The following is a 20,911-nucleotide window of genomic DNA, read 5'->3' as shown; positions in this document are numbered from 1 at the left end:
CCAGCCTATTGGCTACTTAGAGGCAGTATATAAATCCTAATTGTTGCCTATAGTATTAACAAAATGCACATGGTATTCAAAAATCTATTCGTTTCTATTCATTATCAATAAGGAACAGTGTGCTTTAGCTCTATTATCAGTTATTTTATAAGCACTTGGCCCTTGCTGAACATATTAGAAAATTAGGAATAGAAAGTTAGGAAAAACCATTTGGTCTAACAAACATGTTCATATTACACCAATAAATACCAGCCAACACTCAATATTTTATGAAAATCAGTTTATCTCCATACATGTAAATCATTGGTCATATTGCTGTGTTCTCTATTTTCATCTGTTCTTTTTACATTTCTAAATACGAGAACTTAAAATTTTTACTATATCTGTGGCTCTTTGGTTTGGGGTAGTTTTTTTGTTTTGTGAGACGTCGTGACTTCCTCTTCAGGAACATTATTTTATTGATAACATTATTCAAATCTTACTCACAACCTTTATTTTCACCATGTAAGAGAATAGTTACCTATGCAGGCTTAAGAGACACTTGAAAGTTTAAAGGTCATAATATTTGCCTGTGGAAGTATCATAGGATTCACTTCATTATACTGACTCAAAGGGCAGAAGCTTCCCAAATTTTGATATATAACAGAAAGCTTCAAAATCATCTTTAAGAGCTTCAGATTACAGCAGTGGTAAAATTTTGAGCATCTGAAGCATTTGTTTTCAAGAATAATTTAGGTTTGTAGTACTTAGCTTTCCGCTGATTTCCAGTGGTATTTCTGAGTCTTTCCAACTCATTATCTGAGGCTTTTAATAAGTTGACATTTTGCAGGATCAGTCCTGATATATATATATATATATATATATATATATATATATATATAACGTCAGTGGATTAAAAGTTCTGGACTTGTGCATGATTTGTAGAGTATCTACATAGTTCACATAATCTAATATTATGTGAATCTCTTGGATAACTTGGTATAATTGCCTGTTTCATGGGCGCACAAATTGAGGTACAAACAAAGGAAGTGAAATGTCCGTGGATTTAAAAATCAGTATTAGTGTATACATTTCCTTATTCTCATTCAATTTTCTGTTGCCTGGCTATATGAAACAGTCTAATAATTTCTGGACTATTCTTTGTCTTTGAATATTCTACTATGAAAATAAGAAATGGAAAATACTAGGAAATTATCCCCAAAGTTTTGGTGGGGGGTTTTTTGGTGGTTTTTTTCAAGGTACTTAATTTGGGAGGAAGGCTGCAATAAAACAAAGACTTGCATATTTTATCAAAGTCCATGCAGACCTGCTTCTGCTTCACTTTACCTCATCAAGGGTATTGTGCTTTGGTGTTTTTTCCTTGGTTTGGGTTTTTTTTCATGGTTATTTTGTAGTGGCTAGCTAGAGGAATGTCTGACAGAAATGTCAGTTTAGTTTCCATCTGTCTGTCTGACTGACTATGCCATTGAGAATGACTCCTGAGAAGCAACTAAAAAAAATAATTTTTTTTTTGTTTCTTAAAACACAGTTGCTAGTATAATTTAATGCCGTTATTTACAGACTGGCTTAGAATGTATTTTCAGTTTACAGGATGAAACTGAACCTCACAGCAAATTTGTAGTATGCAACACTATTATTGCTTGACTTCCTTGTACATACACACATAAACACTTCAGTATGAAGTGTATTACATTTAGGCTTCTTCATTTCTTTGCAATCAGTAGCAGAAAAGGTATCCTTGCCTTTATTGTCCTGTAACAGATTTTTTCAGTTGTTAGAGTACTGTATAGATATTTAAAGTGAAAAAAAGTGTAAAAATCTTTCAGACTGTAGAAACAGAAGACACTTAAGGACTTATTGCTCTTACTTCCCTGCTATAAGACTGCACCAAATCAATGCAGCCTATTTCAGGGCCATGTTAATAAAAGTATTCTTACAAATATCTACTGAGGGAATTATACAAAGGCTTAAGTAACCAGTTCCACTATTTAGCTACTTTTATTACTATTATTTCGCCCAGGAGTTAACCCAGTTCTGTTAAATTAGAGGTTATGCAGTTATTTCTGGATACAGAATACAGCATTATCCTCTATATGTCAGTTACATGTTAGGCAATTGCTGTCGTGTCTACTACCCATCAATAATGTATTACAGCTCTTCTCAGGGCAGGTTCGGGTGTGTTGCGTATACTTTATCTTCTTTGTCATGCCATTAGCAACTATGCCTAGAAATACCTTCCCTTTTTTCTCCTGTCATCCATAGCATTATTGATAAAATTTGCTGCTTAGAATTATCATGATCTTCCCATACAGATGCACACTTGAAGCTAACTTATGTGGTTAGCTTTTACTAGATATAATGGCAATTCTGCTTCACCTATCATGCATTTTTAAAAAAATACATTCATGAAATACGTGGACATGTGGAGTTACTTTTTTTAATAACATCAACATCATTATTAAACTTAAAGATATAAAGAAAAAAAATGATATGGAGTATGCTACCAATAGGAAAACTATTGCGAAAGTCTAGGTAAACAAACTTTTTTAATTCTCCAATTACGTCAAGTGTTTCAGTAGCTTCTTTGTTTGCAGCCTATTTTTCATAAACTTGGATTTCCATTTTGCTTGTCACAGAGTTCACAGCTAACACACAAAATTAATTATTCTTTAAGCAAACTTAATTTTGATACATAATATACTGTGTCAGTGATCAGGGGTTAAAAGGCAAGCTCTCCCAGAAATGAATCATGGCACATAAAGCAAGGTCAAAATGAGTCCTTCCAAATCTGTGTTTTGAGACCATGCATCCTGCATGCTACTGAGAACTCTAAACTTTAAAAACATAATCTCAGTTGGCTAGGAGTGCTTTTCTGATGCATTTCAGCTGTGTAATTTGCATCCTGGTTCATGCAAACATATGACTGTTTCGGAAGTGGATTTTTTTAAAAAAGATGAAAGTCTGTTATTTAATGAATGGGTAAAACTGAAGTAGCACAGTATTCATCTAATTATTCTGGAGTTGGGCTATCAGAAAAATTGCATGGAACCTAAAGCAGTGTGGATAGAAAGCTTTTGTGATTTATGTGTGGCCTAAATGTTAAGCAGGCTTCATTAAAAAAGAATTCCTGAATGCTGGAAAGTAACAGAAGAGAAATAAATTTGGTAATGTAAAAGGTGTCTGTGAGCTGCACGAGTACAGTGTGCATTTTTGTAGGTTTTTTGCAAATAATGTAGAGGGAAATGCTAGACTAAGAATTTGGGACTGATTCACATTCACTAACCGGAGAGCACTATTAGTTTAACACATTTCCATCCCAACTGTTTATGACTGTTTTACTGTGAGTTGTCTTCCTAGCATTGGCATAAGAACAGACTTGTGCTTGACACAGCTTTTGTTTTCAGCGTTGGGTTTCATGATTCAAACTCACCTGGATCAGCACTGTAGTACCTTTTTTCTTGTACTATGTTAATATGTATAAGACCACTATCAAAATGAGTTTTAAATTAATCTCCTAAATGACATGATACTGTTCCTTTGGCATTGACTTAGAAAATTATTTTTTGGTGCGGGGGAGGGGGGATTTTTTACTCATGTTTTCTGTTTGGTTTTTTTCTGATGAGCCCTGAGAAAGAAAACCCTGTTCTTTGTTTACTCCTGTTTTTCACAGAAAATGGGTCTTTTTTTGATACTTTCATATTTTTCCTCCTTTGTTGAATTTCTGTTGGGAAAACTATTCTTCCTGATACAACAGAATTCTGGCAATAGGCTTCAGCATACCCTTGCTCTTATTAGTATAAGTTAGGCCTGCTGTTCTTAGGGCAGAACCTCACAGTCCTAAAAAAGAAGAATGGAGGTATATGAAAAATCCCCTTTTTAGGCTTCATCTACTGTAATAACATTAAATAATAAATATTTAATAGTCTATAACTTCCTTTATCTAACAACATACAAGAAAAAAGGAAAAAAAGGGAACCATTTTGGATCTCCAGAAATCAGAATAGACATCCTCTGACACTGATTTTAAATATGTTTTCCTGTCATGTGAAATTAGCTATGATTATCCATGATCCAGGTTTGATTAACACAAATTCTGCATGGAAACATTATTGAGAGCCTTAGTAAGCTAAAACTAATGAAGAATGCAACAGCTGGCTTGCTGATGTTATTAACTACAACAAATAAAAGACTATTAGTTTAATATTTGTTTCTGCACAGAAATAGAGATTTTAGCATTTCTAAAATATACTTTTAGGTTTGGGGTTTTTTTATGTTACTTTAGTACTTTCAGTGCAAGTATCTTGTGACTAGGTACTTCTATTACAGATTAATGTAGCCTCTTCTGATGTAACTCACCAGTATAACAAAAACCCCTCAAATTTAAATAACCTAGATCGGCCATCTGACATTAAAAGAGTACCAAATCCTGAAATAAAGATACATGCTGCATATTTCCACTGAAGCAATTATGACTTGTAAGCAATTCAGTAATTTTCAATTCTATGTTTGTAGCTAACCCCATATAAACAGTTTCCATCGTTGCTTTTTCCCATCAAGCTGAGTGCACTTTGAATTTCTAAGCTAATCAGTGAGAAGACTGGGGGCTAAGTACTTTTTATAAAGGTCTCTCCAGTGAGAAATAGAATTCCTGGTGTTGATCTTCAGACGGTAGTATAGAGACCATCTCTTTATTCAGGTTTCTGCTCCGGTAAGAAAGAGGTATCTGTTACTAGGCTTTTTGTTATTTCATTACTAGGTCTTTGGGTTGATTATCTTTAATTTTAATTTTATCTGGAGGATTATTCTTTTCGGTACTGATGCATGTCTTACAAAGGGCTTGTAATAAGCTCATATTTTACATTGATAATAAAGAAATAGAACACCAAAACAGGAACTTATTTCTGCTGCAGTCCATGTCTCATATAAGAACAATAAAGTCCAGCACTGCTGTAGTGCTAGTCTTTATAAATAAAAAGTCAAGAAAGAAAATAAAAAATGTCATACTGCAAGCAACAGTGTTCATAAATACTATGGAAGGGGGGGTTGTATGTTTCTTGATTGGTTTATTTTTTTCTGCTTGATCCTATCTGTTTTTCATTAGTAAGCTTTAACAAAAGCGTGTTGGGCCTTTTTCCTCCCCTCTAGTTTATGAGTTACCATGGCACTGTCAGCCATGTCTTAGAACCTACGTACGTGAATGTCTTTGATTTTTCTAAATTATTTTCCTTTTGAGTTTTGGCAGTAGGTATAGTGGGGAAATTAACGTTCAGCCTGGGATGTTTTGGGAGAAGAAATGCTCAGTCACAAACTTAGAAATTTTTCAAATATGTTATGAATTCTGTGCCAAGCATGCTCATTCCTTTTGCAAGTTCATTTTCAAAACTCCCTTCTTTGGGCAGCTTTATTTCGTAATTTCTATTTTGAGAGAGCATGCAAATATTAACCATTATCCTTGGCATAGTAGCAGAAGCTGGTCATCGGTAAGTACAAGGATTGATTGCTCAGGTCTTTTTTGGAAAGAAACTGTAGTTATCAACTTTTCCAGGAAATAGAACGTACTGACTATCTAAGAGAACTATGGTGTCAGGGCTGAGCCACAACAACTGACCAAAACCACTTTGTTTCCTATGCTTTTATAGTTATTCTACTATGACAGAGGTGAAAAAAGTCCTTAAGAAAAAGGACATTGTTATTTTACCTCATGATTTCATATACCATTTGCTCTGCCACATATGCATGCCTCTGAGTAGGCAACTAAAGCACAATTTGCTAGGGGGTTCCTGGATTTGTAGTTCCCTATGGGTTTCTTGTTCCTTTTGAACATCTAGGCCCAACTTGGTTCAGTGCTGGGCTGTTCTATGTGTTTTTCTGGTTTGATTCTTGCTGATGTATATTCTTGCAGCAGTCTTAGGTTGGAGGAAAACTGTTTAATATGCATTCCTCTGGTAGAGAATTAAGAATCAGAGATTAGGTGACTATCTCAAAAGATAGTATTATTGCTAAGGAAAAAGATATTATCCACTTCTTGAAAGTAACTGAATGAAAACCAAAAGCCATTTTGGCTCTCCTTTACTTATAAAAAGGGTTTTCTCACTTTGCGCTTTTTAATAAGAGGATGACTACAGCCTGTGTGTGACTGTTTTGACTAGAAAGAATGTGTCAGAGTTAGAACTCTAGATGCCCTATATGAATTTCTTAAATCTTTTACTGCCCTATTTTATATAATTCTGTGCTCTAGTTTTCATATATTCCATATATTTAATTTTATTTTTATAGATATTTATAGAGATAAATATAATAAACTGTTTGAGTCAGGAATAGGATATTCATCTTGTAGAATTACATTGTCCTTTGTTTCTGAGTCACCTAGCAAGCAGATCTACCTTGTCTAATAAATGTTAGGAAAAAGAAAATGTACGGTCAGTATTCCTTTTTTTCTCTTTATCTCTCTTTTTTTTCCCCCCTCTTCTTGTTATTCTTTATTCTTTCCTTGATTTATTCTGTGAACATCTCTGGAAATGAATTGAAGTAGCATTGTGTTTTTTTCATTTGTAAACTGCAAATCTTGCCAGTGTATAAATTCATAGGAGAATGTTTTAAGTGTTTTCACAGTCCTTGAGCTGATAAATCACTTGGACAAAAAAAAAAAAAAAAACCAAGGTTAAATTAACTAAGATCTGTTCATTAAGAAGAAAAACTTCAAGTTGCATCTGTATTGCATTGTCAGTTTATTTTTTACCTTTGTTTAATACTTCAATATACTGGAAGAACTCCCAGAATATCCAGAGTGTTGTCAGACTGTGTATTTATTTTAGAAAGAGTTCTGGTAACTTTTACATGGAAACCTAAAAAAATGTGAGGGATGTGGTGGTTTCTGTTGCTGGTATTCATGGGGATTTTCACTGTTGCTTTTCTTCTTTTTTCTTTTTCTTCTGTTTTTGTCCATAGTGTTTAGACTAGGTTGGTCTGTTCTTGTTCTAATTCTTAAAGGTGAAATTTTAAAAATGTATCTAAAAATACAGTGAAGATTCTGCTGTTTTCTAGAATTGGCAAAGAGGCTCAATTGGTTTATAACTTCTGATTTACATTCTGCTGTTTCAGACTTGACTCAGTCTTCTAGTGCTTAAATCTGTTTTGGCTTCTATATAGTCCTTGGGACACAAAAAATGAATTGGGCCGTTGTATTCTTTCGAGAAGGCCAAACACATTAAAGGTAATGTAAGACAGAAGAAATAGCAGCTCATATCCATAACTACAGCTTGTCTAATTTGATACTCTTGACAAATTAACCTTGACTCTTGACTGGCAAATAATAATAATTTTCAAAATAGAGTATTATTTTACAAGAATTATATATTCTTATTCTTTCTCTTGAAATACTTTAACTTTCTGTAGTGTTATTCTGGTAATGGTAATGGTGCAAGTTAGTGTAATATTTTTCATTGATTCCCATAGCCTAAATCTGTGGTAATCTGAGTATGGGTAAATCCCTGGCAAACAGGTAATCTTAGTAAGGTTAAAATATCTCCCTTCTAATTTCTAGTTCAGGGTTAAAGGCCCGTTTTTATAGATTGCTTCATATAGTCAGTCTAGACAGCCTAGTTATAAAAAATGTTTTTTACTTGTTTTCTCTTACTCACTGTAATCAGTAAGGTGCTTAAGATAGTGACAAATACTAACTTTCTCTGTGTCTGTTGCATTCTCATTAGTAGTATAAATGCATCTCTCTTCCCAGTGCTTACACAAATGCCTGCCTTCACATATGAAGGATTAATTGTCCTGCTCATTGTGCTTAGTGTGTCTGCAGAGAGTATGAATAACCTCATGTACTACTGGCCTCTGTTCTGTTGGACTCTTCATGAAGAAAAAATCATGTAGCAATAAGTAAAATTTTGGTCTCTTTTACTGAGTAATTTTTGTAGTCTCTTAACTTGAGAAGCAAGTCAATACCAGTAATGCTTCTGTAACTAATAATTCTCTTTAAATATCCTCTCCTTTAAGCCCTCCACAGATACAGCTCACATTGACTTCAGGGAGTGTTCTATAAATTCAGAAGATGTGAATTTTACACATACGATAAATGGTATAGACAACAGATTTGTCTCTTGTTCTTTAAATGTTATAATGAAAATAGGAAAGTATAGTTTATCTGAAACTAACTGAGGGTTACTCTCTTCTTTTCTCTCAAAAAATTCTCCTGTTTTGAGAATTGACACTTTGCCATAGTGAACTCTGGAAGAGATAAATAACCAAACCTACCTGTTATGTTTTCCAACTTTCAGTCCAGTTTTATGGCTCCAGTTTTACGGATATAGTTTCAGGTTTTTATCTCCTGAAAATGATTTTTTTTTTTCTGTTTGTTGTACATCTCATTGTTTCACCCTCCAGCAGGGAATTCTTACTACAGTATAGTAATGTGAGGAATCTCAGTAAGAGAATTCTTCAAAAGCAGGGCAATATCCCAGCCACCTATTTCAGGGTCAACTTCAGATACTGTGATATTTTAATGCCTAAAATTTTGGTATTTGGTTACAGTAAAGTGATTCAGATAGTCAAATGGCAACAAGATCCCCAGTCCTGTAACTGAAAAGGATAAATGACTGTTAAGTAACATTCAGAAGGCTTGTGTATTAAATGAGGAGCTGAACAAAACTAGTCCAAAATAAACACTAGGCACTGAGATGGTTCTGAACTCCTGCCCTTCTCTGGCAGTGGGGCATGATGCAGGTACCTTAGATACCTTGGTTTAGTCAGGTTCAGAACCTAAGTTCATCTTCTGAGGATAATAACCTAAATAAACATTTAAAATCATAGAATTATGCTTTACAGGGCATATGGCTGTCATTTTTGCCGACCATTTACCTACTAAGTTAATGGTAATAGCATTTGTCAGGAACCAGGAAGCCTTTAATCTGAAACCGGTTGATGGAGTTCAAACTTGCAATTCCTATTTTCCAGAAATGTACCTTAGTAAAAGGGCTAAGGGCTAGTTTTGGTTTAGAATTCCCTTTCCCTTTATCTTGAGGATGATCTCCCATGCATCCTGGAATGCAAGACCTGGAGAGCTGGTGAGAGCATGCAAGAGGAAATCTGAGTCTATCCATATAGATGTGACATGCAGCCCAGGAGCATGGTATATTATCACTCTGTAGGTTTCCAGTCTGAATATTTTAATTTTGTTTTGAAAAAACAAGAGGATGTTTCTGTGACCCAGATTTTCTTATGAAGACTGAATTACCAAGATAAGCATTGCTCCTCCCTAAAGAAGATGTTGTCGGATATTTGTTAAATAAGAACAAATTGCGAGAATAAGATACTAACTAAATTTCATTAATCAGAAGAAGAGTATTAGGTCATTGGGAAATCTATGAATATGTGCATCAAAAGATAGGTTGCTTTGCTTAGTGATTGGAGCAGGTAATTTTATGTATGAAAGGTATGCCATCTGCTGACTCTTATAATAGAAAAGGAAGTAGATTTTTCTCTTGCACAAATAACCATATAAATTAAAAAATCCTATGCCCAAGGCCTCTAAAAATCTAGTCTTCTGGGATGGCAGGCTTTAGATCTTTTCAATTATGAGATGGTATAAGAACAGAAGGTTATAAAATAAATGAAAAAATCTACTTCTTAGATGCTTTTAGTTCTGGAACTATTCCTTAGCATGTGAAAGTATGTTCTGATACAGAGTGTAGAATCTCCAGTATCAAATCCAGGTTTTAGTATGAGGAACAAAAGTACGTTGCAATTGCACGGACCTTGAAGGAAAATAGCCTACTAATAACAGTCAACTTGGTAAATCCTGTATTGTATTTGATACATTACTTTACAGAGTTGTCTGCTTCTTTGTGATTATTTTTTTTTCCTTAAAAATGCTATGTATTTTCAGGTTGGATGAATTACTTGAAACATTTCTTGAAGATAATGATCCTGATAGCACTCTGGATGTTGGTGCTGACATGCGCAAGATCAAGTATTGCTTCATTCATGTGAAGGTATTTCTTTTAAACATAGATGGAAGTGCAGCTGGCACTGAAAATAACTTGAAGACATTCACAGTTGAAAAGTGTCAAAAGAAATGCAATACAGTTGAGAGGCATTGCAAAGGGGTAACACAGCTGAACTGTGAAGAGCATGGAGGACTTGATAGACAAGTGAAACTTAGTTTGAAAAATTCAGCAGCATTTTGTGGAAACTCCACTGTCGTGGTTTAACACCAGACAACAACCAAGCACCATACAGCTGCTCGCTCACTCCCCTTACAGTAGGATGGGGGAGAGAATCGGAAGAGTAAAAGTCAGAAAACTTGTGGGTTGAGATAAAGACAGTTTAATAAGAAAAACAAAAGCTGTGCACACAAGCAAATCAAAACAAGGAATTCATTCACTACTTCCCATCAGCAGGCAGGTGTTCAGCCATCTCCAGGAAAGCAGGGCTCCATCACATGTAATGGTTACTTGGGAGGACAAATGCCATCACTCCAAATGTGTCCCCCGCCTCCTTCTTTTTCCCCCAGGTTTCTATGCTGAGCATGACATCATATGCTCTGGAATATCCCTTTGGTCTGTTGGGGTCAGCTGTCCTGGCCTTGTCCCCCCCCAGCTCCTTGTGCACCCCCAGCCTACTCACTGGTGGGGTGGGGTGAGAAGCAGAAAAGGCCTTGACTCTGTGTAAGCACTGCTCAGCAGTAACGAAAACATCCTTGTGTTATCAACACGGTTTCCAGCACAATTCCAAAACATAGCCCCATACTAGCCACTATGAAGAAAATTAACTCTATCCCAGCCAAAACCAGCATGCTCACTAAGGATCTTGGCATGCAGTAAATTGTAAGAGAGCATTGGAAGTTATTGGAATCAACACAGACAAACTATTTGTATATGGATAGATGTAGCCATCTGTATTCCCAACTCTTCTGTTGGTGTTGTAAGCCCTTCTAAATCATTGAGCAAACATGATACACTTAAACTAGGAAGAACAGGTGAAATTAATAGGGAAAGCAATAGAAGATAATATGTACTTTTCTGTATTTTGGGATATAGTTTTCCAATATAACAATGTATACATTCCTGATCTTAATTTATTGTCTTTAAATAATTAGGTTTTAGTTATATCATTAATACTGAAAGCTCTGTGGTACTAGAGAACACTGGAACCTATGCGAAGAAAGAGTAAAGTAAATTGTACATGTGGTAGTAAAGATCCACACATACAACTTGTCCCATACTTGACACAATGCATATAACTCGACAGTCAACTGGTGGCATGATTTTGTTCTGTCAAGTTTAGGAAGGCCTTAGCTTTTCTACCATAGCTACACAGTCTCAGAGTAGAACAAATACATAGCTGGAGGTAAAGTTAAAAGTGTGCTTTTTTTCTTTCTTCTAATAGCAACTAATGAATCATTCAAAGATGAATCATGAAAAGCTGCTCTCACAATACATACCTGAAGAAAAAGAGACTAACAAAGAAACAGGAGAAGAATTGAAAAAACTGAAAGAACTTCTGCAGCAAAGAGACAATGAAATCAGTATCCTTTGTGAGAAAAAAAATAATATTTGGGTTTGTGCTGATCTAGCTACAATGGGTTTTGTGTGTGTGAGATAGGCATTAGCTGTATGGAAGGAAATTCTCTCTACTGACCCCACTGTGTTAAACCAATTACTCAGTTCCGACTTTTATGTGGCTGGACTTCTGCTTTGCGCCTGCTTCTACTTCAGTTGTGACCCAAATCAAAATCCTGGATCCAGGTACCACTTAGCTTTAGAACAGTCCAGCCAAGATCCAAATACTGTGGATCAGGCCACATCTGAAACATTCTTCTCAAGCAAATTAAACTATTTTTTAGACTAGGTAACTCCAATACTATATAAAGACCAACTTATTACCTTAAAAAGAATAGAATTTCCTGTATTATTTTTAGCCAAATGAAGTGCTACTTTGGGGACTATTGGGCTATTTGCCTTTAGAATAAAGATAAAAATTGTACTTTTTTACATGCAACTCTAAAATTTAAATTAAAGCTAAAGCTTTTTGCATGTAAAAATACTAAACTGCTCAGATGTGATTTGTCCATTTCACTGCCTCACAGGAAACACAGAGGTAGCTGCACTGTTGCATGATGGGTTGGAATTGTTTTTAGCAGGTTGACAGAACTGTGGGCAGACCACAGCATCACTCTGTCCCTCACATTGTGGCTACTTGGTGGGTAAAATTTGGAGATGGCAGAGAACTGAAAAAATGGTTTTGTTTTTGTTTTGAGTTTATAAGTAACAGATTCTTTTAGGGTTATTAGTAAAAAGCAAACTCACTTGCATTCTTTGTGCTCAAGAATTCCAGATCAATTTTATGTCAAATGAGAATGCCATTTTACATCGGGATGTAGCATGCTACCAGTCGGAATTGAGGTGGCAGGAAAGCTTCTCTATTTCTGCTCTGTGACAGAAGATAAAATGTTCATTTTCCAAGGTGCACTTTCAAATAAATTTAGTTATAACACTGACTTATCATTCCTTTTAAAAAATTATTCAATTTTCATGTCAATTTTATGGTCTGTATTCACAGAAACATTTCTTCCCAAAATAAATTATTTCATTAGTGTGAGATTGATAATGAAAAAAAAAAGCAAAACATCTCTGTCAAATGCACTTGTGCTTGATAGATATACAGCTTTTTTTGCAGAATTACAAGGAGGAAACTTGTGTAAATCCATGTTAGAGTTATATAGGAATAATATAAGAATTAAGAGTTTGTACACAACACTGATTCACAGGGTCTGCAGCTGCTAAGTGACTGTACATCATCATTAGAAAATAAACAAACTATGAGGTCCTTCCTGCCTATGGTATCTGGGATCTATCATAACAATTGAATTGTAAAGTGTTTTATTATTACTACCTAGTCCAGTTAATAATATTCCTCAAAGACTACTTAGATTTTCTGCTGTTCATTTAGAGGATTAATTAGGATTAAAATGAATAGCCTATCAAAAAACATATCACAGATTCCTGTGGTTCTGGCTGAGTGCACGTAGGATTTTCATTGTAAGCCCTCTATAAGCTGTTAGACACAATGTATTTACACCAAATATAGTTCTAGTAAATGCATAGTGTTATTGGAATAAATTTCCTAAAGACCTTTTCTGCATTTTAGTAAGAATTCTTATTGTGAAAAGCTTAAAGATGCACTTGCCAGGCTACTTGTAAGTTAAGGGGGTTTTTTTCTTTTGCTTAGAAATTTTGTTTATTACAGAATTTAAAAAATAAAAAAGGGAGTGTCACACAATGGCAATAAGATATTAGAGTTTTCATTCCTGTTTGTCTGTAAATGCTTTTAACAGGGGTTGATTGAATGGGATCAACAATTGTGGTCAATGTGTGAGTTTGTTACTGTTTAGTAAAAATGAATCTGCTCTTTGGAAAAACTAAGGTGGATGAATATAATTACAAAGAATATGGCAAAAACCAAATTCACATTCATGTATAGGCTTCAATAATGTACATTGTTCCACTTGGAAAAAAAAGACTTAAGGATGAACAAAGATGATTGTTTCTTTATAAAAAAGAGGTACTTAATGATTTCCTTAATGTATCTTGCAGATATTCTGGTAAATATGCTAAAAAAAGAAAAAAAGAAAGCACAAGATGCTCTTTTCCAGCTTAATGCTGTCTCTGCTTGTTCTACAGTCTTGGACCAGTCTCCTCCTATAAACTTGGAGGAAAGTCAGAGCCCATCTAGCTGTTTTAGTCTGAAAGAGGCAAAAGATTTCAGCTCTTCAGTTCACAGACTACCTTTTCTTTCCAGAAAAACAGGTTAGTGTAATTAATTAAGTGAGAAGTTATTAGATTATTACAATACAGTTTACCGCATATCCTTCAAATGTGTACCAGAACAAGAAACTGTTATTTTCAAAATCAGCTGTATAGTGCTAATTCTGTATCCACAAATGCAGGGATATAAATTTATAGCCCTCTCAAGGTGCTGAAGGCTTTTATAAACTGATGTGAATACTCTGTTGAACAGTCCCACAAAACCAGAATATAAATTCAGTTGCAGGCCCTTGAATCTTTGATTAAATTCTCTGAAAAGGATATTTTTAGCATAATTCATTAAAAAATGCTAGGAAATTATATTTTTTTTCCCCTGGAAGATTTGAAAATACTGGCTTTTAACAAAAAAGATATCTAAACCAGAACTGCAGATATTGAGAGAATTTTTGTGCAGTCATTATTAATTGCACAGTATCCTTAAACACCAATAAACACAAATTTTTCTTTTTTTTTTTTTTTTTAATCTTCCAGCCTAGGAGAGAAATCTTACATTCAAATAAAATGAAATTTCATTTATTATGCTTCTAGCTCTGATATCACAACGTAAACACAAAAATTTTGGTGATTAAGAATTTTTTTTATATTATACACTTTAGATAACTGTGTTCTATTTAGCATTTTTAATAAACCATAGTAGTTATTTCTATTGTTAAAAAAATTAATGTGATTAAGTGAAATGAGAACTTAGTTCCAGAAATGACAAATAGCTCCATTTTTTTGCATCTGAGCAGCTTTGGTGAAATGGTACCTTTTTGGAGCAAGACCTTAGTAAGTGTGAACAAAGTAAAAATTCTTATGTATTTAAAAAAGATATATTATAATTGTTCCTCAAGTGGTTTAATAATTCACATCACTTGCAAACAAGTTAGAGCTGAATTAATAAATAATGCATTCATTTAGGATAGCTAACACACTCAACACCATTTTACCATGTGCCGTGCCTTTGTCAGCAGATGAGTACTATTTGTCCATAGGCAACTTAAAGGTTTTTATCTCTTATGGTAAAGCCAGTGTATTGTTGTTCATACTTTATTCTAACTGAGCTGTTTTTTAAAATTTAATAGGTGACCATATTAAATGTTCATTGAAAAAAGAATTATTTGGGACAGATGGTTGGCACGGGGAATCTGTCACAATGATGAAATATTGTCTTTGGTTAATCAATAAGTAAAAGTAAATGTAATTGATTCCCATCCTGTTCAGATAATGAGTGTTAAATGGACATTAGTCTGGGATGAGAAGATAGTTTTGAGATAAGACTTTTTATATGATTGAATTGCACATTATATGGTTTTCTCATCCTTGAAAGTAGCTGGAAACCTACTCTCTTCTTTCCAGTCCTCTTTTCAATCAGTTTTGAGTCAGGTTCTGTTACTCTGTATCATTTCACATGGACGTGAAAACCACAAAGTCCTCAATAACTAAGATGCTAAGTGTGAACATAAAAGTCTTCCCTTAGGTTCACTTACAGTTTATTTATTTTTTAAACTTTCCAGTTATATTGCTTGAGGGCTACAGATAAATGAAAAGTTATTTTTTTACTATTTTAGGTGGCTGTGTATCTCTGCATTCCTTTCTGCTACAAGCCTAGTCCAGTAATGTTGGCAGCATTTGGACTTAGAATCTTCTGTAATGTATAGCTGTTATAATGATAATGCCTTAAAACATTGTTTCTTAAAACGCTTGTGTTATTGTGCTCAGGAAATACTTAGAATGGCAAACATAAAAAAAATGGTAGAAACACTGTTAATAACACAACATATACAGCCTTGCCAGTATGCCTTAAACCCAACCTTGGGAGACCAATTGTCTCTGCAAGAATATAACTGAGAGTCCAGGCTCTTTCGTGCCTTTGTGTTTCTGAAAATGACAGTATTTTCTACTTAATATATAAATAACTTTATTTTTCTCTTTCTTTTTTTTTAATTTCTTAAAGTTCTGAAAGTAACAGGCTTCAATATTTATCTTCATATTGTAACTAACATTTATATTAAAAAATTCTTGTAGACTGGAGATTATATATTTTCAAATCAGCTTGTAGGGTTTTCACAATTTGATTCTCTGTGGTACCAAGAGACAAGTTTAAGAAAAATTCACTGTATAACACTTCTAAACATATGCAGACAGTTCATCAGAAAATGCTGAAAAAGGTCTCGCTGTGTACTTATACATAGTACACATAAACCCACCATATCAGATGTAAAGTCTTGCTACAGGAGAATTTTAATGAAACTTAAATAATTTTTTTCAGAAGTATTATAGCTTTTTTGTAGTCTTTAAAATTACATTTGAGATTTTAAAATTTTATTTGAAACTTTAATATATAAAATACCAGAATGGATAATGACCCAAAATTTCATTAAAAATAAAACAAGTATTTAAAGAACATGCAGTAATAGTTAGAATAGAATCATAGAATCACATAATGGTTTGGGTTGGAAGGGAGCTTAAAGATCCTCTAGTTCCAAGCCTCCTGCCATGAACAGGGACAGCTTCCACTAGACGAGGTTGCTCAAAGCTCCATCCAACGTGGTCTTGAAGACTTCCAGGGATGGGGGATCCACAGCTTCTCTGGGCAACCTGTCCCAGTGCCTCACCACCCTCATAGTGGAGAATTTCTTCCTTATATCTAATCTAAATCTACCCTCTTTCAGTTTAAAAACGTGTGGTGAGTTGACCCTAGCTAGACATTGGGTGCCCACCAAAGCCGTTCTATCACTCCCCCCTCCTCAGCTGGACAGGGGAGAGAAAATGAAACAAACAAAGGGCTCGTGGGTTGAGATAAGGACAGGAGAGATCATTCACCAATTACTGTCAAGGACAAAACAGACTTGACTTGGGGAAAATTAATTCAGTTTATTACCAATCAACCAGAGTAAGGTAATGAGAAATAAAACCAAATCTCAAAACACCTTCCTTCCACCCCTCCGTTCTTCCCAGGCACAATTTCACTCACAGATTCTCTGCCTAACCCCCACAGCGGTGCAGGGGGACGGGGAATGGGATTTATGGACAGTTCATCACACACGTTATCTCTGCCGCTTCATCCTCTTCAGGGGGAGGACTCATCACACTTCCCCTGCTCCAGCATGGGGTCCCTCCCATGGGAGACAGTCCTCCACGAACTTCTCCAATGTGGGTGCTTCCCATGGGCTGCAGTTCTTCATGAACTGCTGCAGCATGGATCCCTTCCACAGTGTGCAGTCCTTCAGGAGCAGACTGCTCCACTGTGGGCCACCCATGGGGTCACAAGTCCTGCCAGAAAACCTGTTCCATGGGCTCATCTCTCCACAGATCTGCAGGTTGTGCCAGGAGCCTGCTCCAGCACGGGGTTCCCATGGGGTCACAGCCTCCTTCAGGCACCCACCTGCTCTGGCATGGGGTCCTCCACAGGCTGCAGGTGGATATCTGCTCCACCATGGACCTCCATGGGCTGCAGGGGAATCTCTGCTCCGGCGACTGGAGCACCCCCTAACCCTCCTCCTTCACTGACCTTGGTGTCTGCAGGGTTGTTTCTCTTACATGTTCTCACTCCTCTCTCCAGCTGCCGTTTCTGTGTGTCCCACAACTTTTTTTTCCTTCTTAAATATGTTATCACAGGGGCGCTACCACTATCACTGATTGGCTCAGCCTTTGCCGGCAGCGGGTCCCTCTTAGAGCTGGCTGGTATTGGCTCTGTCAGACCTAGGGGAAGCTACCAGCAGCTTCTCACTGAAACCACCCCTGTAACCCTGCCCGCTACCAAAACCTTGTCACACAAACCCAATAGAGACCATTATATTTCTTCCTACAACTACACTCCCTGTTAAAGAGTCCCTCCCCATCTTTCCTGTAGGCCCCCTTTAGGTACTGAAAGGCTGCAGTAAGGTCTCTCTGGAGCCTTCTCTTCTCAAGGCTGAACAACCCCATCTCTCTCAGCCTTTCCTCATAGGGGAGCAGCTCCAGTCCCCTGATCATTTTTGTGGCCCTCTGGACTCCAGCTGGTCTATGTCTTTCTTATGTTGGGGGCCTCAGGGCTGAACACAGTACTTCAGGTGGGGTCTCACCAGAGTGAAGTAGAGGGGCAGAATCACCTCCCTCAAACGGCTGGTCATGCTTCTTTTGATGCAGCCCAGATTGCAATTGGCTTTCTGGGCTGCAAGCGCACATTGGTGGGTCATATTCAGTTTTTCATCCACTAATACCCACAAGTCCTTCTCCTCAGGGCTGCTCTCAATCCATTCTCTGCCCAGCCTGTATTTGTGCTTGGGATTGCCCTGGCCCACATGCAGGATGTTGCACTTGGCCTTGTTGAACTTCATGATGTTTGCACAGGCCCACCTGTCAAGCCTGTCAAGGCCCCTCTGGATGGCATCCCTTCTCTCCAGCGTGTCAACCGCACCACACAGCTTGGTGTCATCAGCAAACTTGCTGAGGGTGCACTCAATCCCACTGTCCATGTCGCTGACAAAGATGTTAAACAGTGCCGGTCCCAATACTGACGCCCGAGGAATGCCACTCCTCACTGCTCTCCACTTGGACATCGAGCCATTGACAGCAACTCTTTGAGTGCGACCATCCAGCCAGTTCCTTATCCACTGAGTGGTCCGTCCATCAGATCCACGTCATTCCAATTTAGAGACAAGGATGTCATGCGGGACAGTGTCAAATGCTTTGCACGAGTCCAGGTAGATGATGTGTTCGGCTCTTATCCACCAATGCTGTAACCCCGTCATAGATGGCCACCAAATTTGTCAGGCACAATTTGCCCTTAGTGAAGCCATGTTGGCTGTCACCAATCACCTCCTTATTTTCCATGTGCCCTGGCATAGTTTCCAGGAGGCTCAGCTCCATGATCTTGCCAAGCATAGAGGTGAGACTGGCTGGCCTGTAGTTCCCCAGGTCTTCTCAGGGCCAGAGGGCTCAAGAAAAAAAAATTTCTGTGATTCAAAGTCTGTAAAAAGAAAGCTAGTACTAGGAGAAGCAGCCTATGCCCTGACAAAAAAAAACAAAAACAAAATCAACCCCTTTAAATTACAGCTGAACATCACATGAAGAATAAGACTGTATCTGTATGAAGCATTCTGCTTCCTTTGTAGGCAAGTTACTGTTTTAAGATCCTTAGCTGCAAAGTACTATAAAACGTCAAGTGGTTATTGCTATTTTTCTATTCTATTATAAAGCTATGACAGTTCAAAGATACGTTGGTTCATTCCTTGGCAGCCAAATACTCTTAGCTCTGTCTTCTAATGGCTAGGATATAGTTCTCTTTCCTATTGGACTCAGACCTGAACACATTTTTGTGCTTCAGACTTGATTAATCCCATTTGTTCTACCTAAGATTGAAGTAAAATGTCTTGAAAGAACACCATCTGTTGAAAAACATAGTGGTCAACTTACATAGCAAAATAAGTTATTTGCCATTATGTAACTTTAATACTCTGATATCCACCAAATGCATATACTGACTCAAGGTTTTCCTTTTAACCTTCACATTTCTGTATGGATTTGAAAAGCTTCCTCATTGTGGTAAGTTTTTGACAGCCTACCGCAGCAATGAAATTGTCGACCAGCTGGGGAGGCTTGTGAAAGAATGGAAAAGAAGTTTGATAGGGACCATCGCAAACGTATGAAATGCTCTTCTCAGGAGTTTAGGAATTACCATAAACCTCATCAGGACTCATAACTAATTCTTCTAATATTGTCGTGCACTCTTTAATTGATATGTCTATTAAAGAAATTCCAGAAACTTATGTTGTCAACCCCAAAAGTTATAAATACTGAATCATGCACCTTAAAAGATGAGTTTAAAAACTCAAATCATTAGATTCCAGAAGAGTGAGTTTTAAACGATATGGCAGTATAAGCAATATTTACTGTTAATATTTTGGAAAAAGTCATCTTCTGCATACTAAATTTTCAGAACTACCTGAAACCATTCCTAGAACCTGATTTGAAGGTTTTAAGGATATATTTCACTTTATCCATATAAGTAATACCACAGGATTTAGGTATGTGCTTAAATCCTTATAGAAACAGCAACTCAAACAATGCAGATTATATTGACCAGTTAGCGTGGATTGTGTAAGTAAGGGGGGGTTTATAACGGTTAATTGAAAAGGGTTAACTGTTAAGCATTGCATTTTCTTTCCTTACATCATCTGAGCTGATTATGTATGACAATAATTAACACTATTCTTGCAAATTGTTTCAAAATCCACATAAAACATCTTCCAGTAACTGTAGACAGATTTTTGTTGCATAGTTGCGTGTTTTCTTTATTTTCTAATTGAATTGTTCAAATAAAAAGATTTGTTGGTGTCAGGAGGTTCTAGACATGCTTATGTTTTTGTTAGTAAAGAGGAGCATGCCTCATCCTAGATTATCGTGTATAACTTTTACATATTCATGACTTAATTTATACTGGGTTTTATGCATTTTGTGAGGATTTTTGTAACTGAAAGGAGAGAGAATCTTCAGCTCGAATTTCAGACAGGACAGATGACAATTAGGAACTTAGATTTTGCTAGTGTCCTAATGTGGATAGATTTCCTAAACTATTTAAGGTTGCCAATTATCTTCTAAAATTGCTTAGTGATTGAACCAGCAGTCGATTGTCACATTTGTTATTTTGTTGAGTACTCTAAAACTTTAGTAGGATTGTAACTCTGTTAATTATTGTAGAGGAGATTTCATGAAGGAATGGGAAAGAAATTATCATAGACATAAGCAGGAGGAAAGTTAGAAGGAATAAATGAATATACAAGAGTTTTATATTGTGAACTGCATACATGTGAAAGAACCAGAACTACATCTAAGAACAGAATGCTGAAAAAATTAGAAATTTGAATCTTAAAATTTCTACTTATCCTGGTTTCTGCAAAGGAAATAACCCTTCTTGAGCTCTGCAGTTTTTTAAACATGTGATTCAGGAAGAGAATTAAGAAGTCACTAACATAATCAGACTATCAAAAGGCACAATGAGATCCTGCACAAAAGGTTATTGATGAAACTGAGTAGTCAGGAATTAGGCATAAAATATTGCTTAAAAAAAAATAAAATAAAGACTATTGAAAGAGAGTATAGTAAAACTCCTTCTTCAT

At 36.2% G+C, this 20,911-nt stretch overlaps 1 protein-coding gene across 1 annotated transcript in view; it reads left to right on the top strand.

The window, feature by feature from the left end:
- KIF6 (kinesin family member 6) overlaps positions 1-20,911 on the top strand; it is a 187,566-nt gene that overhangs the window by 62,676 nt on the left and 103,979 nt on the right. Inside the window, exons 11-13 of the mRNA XM_049833729.1 lie at positions 9,890-9,995; positions 11,392-11,530; positions 13,599-13,777. Of these exons, the coding sequence (XP_049689686.1) occupies positions 9,890-9,995; positions 11,392-11,530; positions 13,599-13,777 (424 nt within the window). The remainder of the gene's footprint in view (positions 1-9,889; positions 9,996-11,391; positions 11,531-13,598; positions 13,778-20,911) is intronic.

Source organism: Accipiter gentilis, chromosome 30 (assembly GCF_929443795.1).
Source record: "Accipiter gentilis chromosome 30, bAccGen1.1, whole genome shotgun sequence".
In the NCBI taxonomy this organism is placed as follows: domain Eukaryota; kingdom Metazoa; phylum Chordata; class Aves; order Accipitriformes; family Accipitridae; genus Astur; species Astur gentilis.
This window is presented reverse-complemented; position numbering and strand designations above follow the sequence as displayed.